We start from the raw sequence: 6,515 nt of genomic DNA, 5'->3' as shown, positions 1-6,515 counted from the left end.
ATCACAACTTTTTTTTTATTATTAATTTTTATTTGGGAGCATAGATGAAAATCAATTATGAATAGAGTCTAGTCTCAGAAGCTTCGGGAAATGCATTTAGGCATCCCCTCATCACAATTACCTGCTCCTTTTTGAAGGTCAGAAATGGGCCCCTGGGACCCGATTGATTTCCCTTAAGCTCTCTCATCTAAATTATCAAGTATTTAAACTTGCTGAAGCTCATTTCTTTCTACTTTAAAAGGTGGAAAATACGGGAAAAACATGAGTGACAAAACTTAAGACTCTTAAAATCCTAATTTTTCTTATTCACCATTTTCAGTTATCTTGACATGTAGAGGTTGGTTTCCTTTAGTTTTCATCACACACCAGTTGTGACGCCTCCAAGAACCATAACAAATTATGTTAACCCTAAATACAAGGAAACTAGAATAGATGAAACGAAACAGGCAAGTGAAAAACGGGGAGAGGGGAGGGGGTGAGAGCCTCCAGACGACTGCAACGATGAAATTATCATTAATAATGCAATTGTCAGCCTAGAGCATTACAAGGTGGCCATCAACATGGCCCTGATTTTGGCTCTAAGCTCATCAGAAACATCAGTGGTTTCGGATGGCTGTGATGGCTCCGTTGAACGGAGATATGATTTGGATAGATCGACAGAAGCTTCCCTGCTAGTGCTTCGATCCTCAATCGCTCTTAACTGGTCAGGTTTCATATTTACCTCCCCCTCTTCTAAGTCTCTGTCTCTGTCAGCTTGAGATCTACTCCTATGCTTTCCAGTTCTGTGTCGGTGCCGATGCTCACCATCAGAGGAACTACATTGACGCCGCTGTCGAGAATGCTCATGTTCATCATCGGATGAGTTACTTTCTCTACGTCTTCGTCGAGAAGAATGATGCTTTTCATCAGCGGAACTATCATATTTATGATAATCCCTAGAGTGATGAGACTCATCATCAGATGAGCTATCATGCTTAGTTCGCTTGGAATCCCTGTCCTTAGAGAAAGAGTGCCTTCTCTTGTGCTTATGCCTGTCCCGGCTGCCATGAGATGATCCATGAGACCGGTGCTTTCTTTTGGAACGTTTGTGATCCTTTTTATCTTCTTTCTCTTCCTCTTCTTCATGTCTACTGGATCTTGAGCGATACTTGCGTTTTGATCTCCGTTCAGTATTGTCAACAAAAAGTTTCTCCGCAGACTTTGGACTTTTATCAGAATTATCAACCTCCTGTGGAACAGAACTTCCTTCCCTTTCTTTGCCAACAAGATTCCCAATCTCAGCACCTGAACCAGATACCCCAGATCCAGGTGGATCAGCTGATAAACCTCGAACTGGTTCACTTTTCAGAGGTGCAGCTCCACTTTTGATCATGGCTGCAAACATTTTTGCTCGTTTCAACCTCTCTGCCTTAAGCTTCTGCTCTTTTGACATGGATGCTTCAGAAGAGTCTGCCTCACCAGCTGCTGCAATGGCAGCAGTCTCTGCAATAACCTTGGCAACAGGGACAGAAACACTAGCCTCTGCATTCTGCTTTGACTTCTGAACAGAACTCGGTGGTTGATATGAAAGCAGACTTCCAAGGCCAGAGAGATGACCACCATCACTGCCAAGGCCTTGACCATTACCACTTGAGGTTTTGGTAAGAATTTCTAAGGACGGGTTTTTAATACCCCTAGTGGCAGCCTGAAGAATAGCTGCTGCTGCTGCTGCATCCATGCTCACTCCCATATGAGGCTGAGAGTCTTTGGACGTTGGTTCCTGTCCATCCTTCTTTGATTTGCCAATAACCATTTTGAACTTCTCTTTCCGGTCAATGTCATAGGGTAAATCAGAACCAATTGATCCAACTGAAAGATTGACACTTTCTTTATGTGCAGGTCTGTTGTCCCCCATGCGACCGGCTGGATCATGTTTTTCAAGGGGGAAACCCTTGCCCAGTGACTTAGACTGTAAAAAACACAAAAATTAGGTCGTAGCTAATATCCGATAGGTAAAGTCAATTCTAAAAACAGTAAGGAAGACTTGGTTTTGGGATGTCCTAAGCACACTGTACAAAATAAAAATAGACTCCAAAATAAACATCACTGCTTTGATATCAGTATAAAATTGTATTAATTTCAATATTTCACAAAAATAATAAAGATGAACATAATATTACAAATATTAGCAATATCGCAATAGCCGTTTTCATAATCACGTCCCCCATCATAAGGCAAGACATCACGTATGCAAAAAACTAAATAATAGCGATGATATACAAGCAAGCATGTCAGACACAAAATATATGGTCGACACACACCCTCAGTAATGAGATTAAGATACATTATATCATTGCTGAGTACCAATGCTGATGATGTCTCTTGATCATAGTCACGGTATTATATAAATTTGTAAATCAACCAAATTATTACTTGTCTCATTGCTGAGTACCACTGCTGATGATGTCTCTTGATCATAGTCATGGTATTATATAAATTTGTAAATCAACCAAATTATAACTTATTCAGGTAGTAGAGGGCAGAAGTCACTCAATTACGTGACAAAATAGGTGATTAGCCAGCATCCCATGGTTGTATAAGAGGTAATGGAGTCCATCTGATTTCCAAGGCATTGAATGGACCACAGAAAAAAATTATGTAATTTAGCAGAAATGAGTTAAACAATTATGAGAAGCACACCTCCTGAGCAGTTTGGAGGACTTTTATATAGTAAGGATGGTATTGATTAGATGGCAGCAGAAATGGGAACCGTCCATGAGCACGGTCCTGTTCAGCAAGAACAGATTCAAACTCCTTGCCATTTTTTAAAATGAACTCTACTATCTTCTCAATAACTCTCTTTAAGTCAGATGGAGGTTCCACAATTGGTTTTTCAACCTTGGTTGTACCAGGCAAAGTTGTCAGCGACTTGTCTGCTGCATTGGACAGTGATCCCAAAGCATCAACCTTTTTTGCCTTAGCTGCAGTTGCAGCCTTAAAAGTATTGATAGAATGATTTCTCTTTATGACAGGAACTTTCTCTTTTGAAGTAGATATTGAATTCTTGGACGTACTTCCATCCTTCTTGACTTCATCTGGTGAAGGCTCAGCTTGTTCTGTTCCCTGAGAACATGTTTTTATATCACTGAAGACTTCTTCATATTCATTTCCTTTCAATTCAGGAGTTCTATCAGCAATTCCATCATCATCATCTCCAGATCCATACACAGATCCTAGCAAAGACAATGCACCACCAGTTTGATCAAGCCCCTGATTATCATTCTTGTCTCCAGATGAGTTGCCATCATCAATGCCAGGTTTCAGAAGTTCTTGATGATCAACAAGAAATCTGAAGTATGCATGAAGATGATGATCAGGCATCAAAAACCCAAATGTTGGATTATCTCCTTGTTTCACTCTCAGAATAATTTCTGACTGGCCTCCATGTTTACAGACAAACATAGCAGTTCTCGCAATAATCTGATGCACCTTCTCATTTGGGGGCTGCAAAAACAAACAAACAAACAAAGGTTTTTTCAGTAAATTGGAAAGTTCATTGTTAGCTCAACAGCAATTCAAAAAAAGATCTTGCAAGGACAACTATTAGAATTTAGATAAAATCATACTAAACACAATATAACCTCACACATACTTCGATAACCATAAAGATCAAGAAATAGAACTTTATGAAGATAGTTTTCATCCCATTTGCTCTCATGTAAAGAATGAACGAATTCCTATCATCTAATATCACCTGCACGACCCCTTCTCATGACATCAAAAGGAAACAAGGTGCCTGCGAATGGGCTACCTTGAGTCACAAGAACTCCATTTCAGCTCCAAGCATCTGAAACTTAGACATGGTAAGCCTTAGAATAACATATGTACTCTAGACAGTTTTCACCTAGCCACATTGGTTAAATAATAAAAGGTCAAATATATCAATCTGAAAAACAAATAGCAAGGAAAAAAATCAATTAGACCAAGGTTACTCACCAGGTTTGAAAGTAAACCCTCAGGCACTGGGAAGTGCAGATGAAAACCAGAGTCCGTACCATTGTCCTTTGTTTCAATGGCCTTCTCGGTATTTCCGTATGAAAATCCAACAGCATGATAGCCACGCGAGACCATCAGCTCAGTATCAGTGTCTGAACACGGACACACAAAAAGATGTCCATAATTAGTATTGCTGGCAATCCTTGGAGGCAACAATATCATCCAACACCAACAGTTATGGCACTACTACAAAAGAATTTAATGGTAAAATGACCAAGACAGGCGAAAAACACTCTTACTTGTATTCTGACAGAGGAACTGTAGCAAATTACATTGCATCCTGCGTATCTGGACAATATTGTCGGGAAAGAAAAAATACCACTCAACACACAGAAAATAAAGCTCAACAGTGTTTTAGGCCCAAAAAAATTATCTTCACTGTTCTGAAATTCACTAAAAGTTTATCTGACTCGAAAAAGTAGCAATACGTCATTCATCACCACAAAGATACGCTTTATTGTCTAAACCAAAGATATTAATCTGTCCAAAGTACATAGTAAGGCTGACTCAGTTCACACAGTGATTTAAACCAGAAATATTAATCTGGCTAAAGCATAAAAATAGTAAAACTGACTAGACCAATCATTGTTTTAAACAATGTTCTAGCTGATCCAACTTATATCAATAAAACTGTGGAAATTGTAGTTTTTCCTTAGGACACTCATATTGCCAATCATTATTATCGCTGTTATTACTTCAAGAAAGGAGCAACACTCTTTAGGATGAAAAAGTTGAGACAAGAGCTTTCCAATTTTCATGAATTGATGCTTTCAGTAAGAACCGATACAAAAGAAAATATTACATATAAGATATTGCCATACCAACATATATTGTATAAAAGAAAATGATGGCCCATTAAAAGTTGATAAGGAGGATGGAGACAAATACAGTGAATTATATATGCAATACATAAGTTAGTTACATTGAAAGTAATCACCAAAAACTAAGCAAGGGATGGTCTAACTGATTGCTTAGCAGTGTCAAGTACTTCTTCTCAGAATTCAATTCCAATTTCACAAAAAGGTCAAAAAAAAAAAAAAGTTCAGACATGGCGCTTCAAAATAAAAGTTATCTGTCCATACTGTTCACCCTTCTAGCATAGAAGGATGTATTACCCGCATCATTCTATTCTAACAAAATGTTCCAGCCTAAATCTGACATAAACTCCACCATTCAGGCAATCTGTCGTGACTCTCTTATTGCTGTTCACTTCAATTTTCAAAACTCAAAGGAACAGAATACCAATCCTCATTTTCCTTCCTTTTCCGGCAGGCAAAGTATAGAATTCATCAATGACATTACTTACAAATAGCATCCGGGCACAATCCATTATCAATCACTAAGAATACAAGTCTCTCTTCGGTGTTGGACACGACTTTTTTAAGTTGGGATGGGATAGCTTTGCTTCATGATTTAGTTTCTATCTTCTATTTTTCTGTCCCGATTCTATCACTTAGTCCGAGAAAACTGCTTCAAACTCCTCTCATTCTGCTTTTTTTGTTTTTTAATTTTTCCCTTCGTGATGAAATTTTTCTACAATCTAAAATAGACCATAGAAAAGCAGAGACCGATATCTCCATATCATCATCAAAACATGAACCAAGAATCAAAAAAATAAAACCCCACAGGATAAATTTAAATCTAAATTAAAAAGACAGGAGGAAAACACTTTGACGTTACCTTGCTCTTGTTCCTTGGTAGGTGAAGGCAGATCAAGATAACGTTCATAGTCCAGATCCGCCTCGAGAGACGAAGAAGCAGCATCGGGGTGATGAATAGCATGGCGCTTGAGACGCGGTGGAAGAGGGCCAGGGAGCAGGTGGCGGACGTCGTAGCGATCGATCGAGAGGGAGTTCCACTCAACAAGAGCATCGCTCGAGTTCACGAACGCTGACATGGCGTCGTCATCGAAGAGCAAAGCATGGCGGCCAACCACCTCGAGATCCATCGATTCTCGAAACCCCGGATTCGTCGACGACGGGGGAAAGAAGGGGGATCAAGAGATTCCAGAAGATCTATTAGCTCGCGATGACAAAATGCAATTGTTGAGGAAATTACGTGTGTAGGAATGGGCTTGATTTGAGAAAAACAAATTTTGATCCTTTCTTGCTATTTGCAGGTTTTTACAGTGAGGTTTTGTTTGTTTGGGCCGACACAAGCTAGAGCTACGACCATCGGATTTCGTATTGCGTCGTCCATGGTCTTCGGTTCTATCTGGTTGCGATTTCTACACATGGCTAGGGTTTTTTTGGGTTCGACGATTTGGTTTTTCCTGCCTAATGGAAATTACGGGTGTTTGGACAACTCTACAAGTCCTTTTCAGAATTATTTTTCTATAAATTGAGACAATATTCTTTACGTATTTACTTTATATATTGTAAAAGCACATTCAAGATTCTTATTCTATTTAAATAAAAGGAAAAATCGCAAAACAAATTGTCGAGATTAAAAAAATATAAATTAGGACCCATGACAACATA

The 6,515-nt window shown here is 39.0% G+C and overlaps 1 protein-coding gene across 7 annotated transcripts; it reads right to left on the bottom strand.

Annotated features, from left to right (window-relative positions):
- Positions 1–285: 285 nt before the first annotated feature.
- Positions 286–6,201, bottom strand: LOC114756875 (splicing factor, suppressor of white-apricot homolog). Of its 7 annotated transcripts, XM_028945811.1 has the most exons (5): positions 5,716–6,200; positions 4,275–4,323; positions 3,976–4,127; positions 2,680–3,483; positions 286–1,948 (listed from the first exon to the last, which is right to left on the bottom strand). In XM_028945811.1, exons 1-5 carry the CDS (start codon positions 5,905–5,907, stop codon positions 542–544), a joined length of 2,604 nt encoding a protein of 867 aa, XP_028801644.1. In that variant the 5' UTR covers positions 5,908–6,200; the 3' UTR covers positions 286–541. The 7 variants fall into 7 exon arrangements, with proteins under 7 accessions (XP_028801644.1, XP_028801643.1, XP_028801646.1 ...); XM_028945810.1 differs by lacking the exon at positions 4,275–4,323 and having other exon boundaries at positions 5,716–6,201; XM_028945813.1 differs by lacking the exons at positions 4,275–4,323; positions 5,716–6,200 and adding an exon at positions 3,632–3,826.
- Between the last annotated feature and the right edge of the window lie 314 nt (positions 6,202–6,515).

Source organism: Neltuma alba, unplaced genomic scaffold (assembly GCF_004799145.2).
Source record: "Neltuma alba isolate B1F8T4 unplaced genomic scaffold, ASM479914v2 tig00010519_pilon, whole genome shotgun sequence".
NCBI lineage: Eukaryota > Viridiplantae > Streptophyta > Magnoliopsida > Fabales > Fabaceae > Neltuma > Neltuma alba.
Note: the sequence above shows the minus strand (reverse complement) of the source record. Positions and strands in the feature narration are given on the sequence as shown.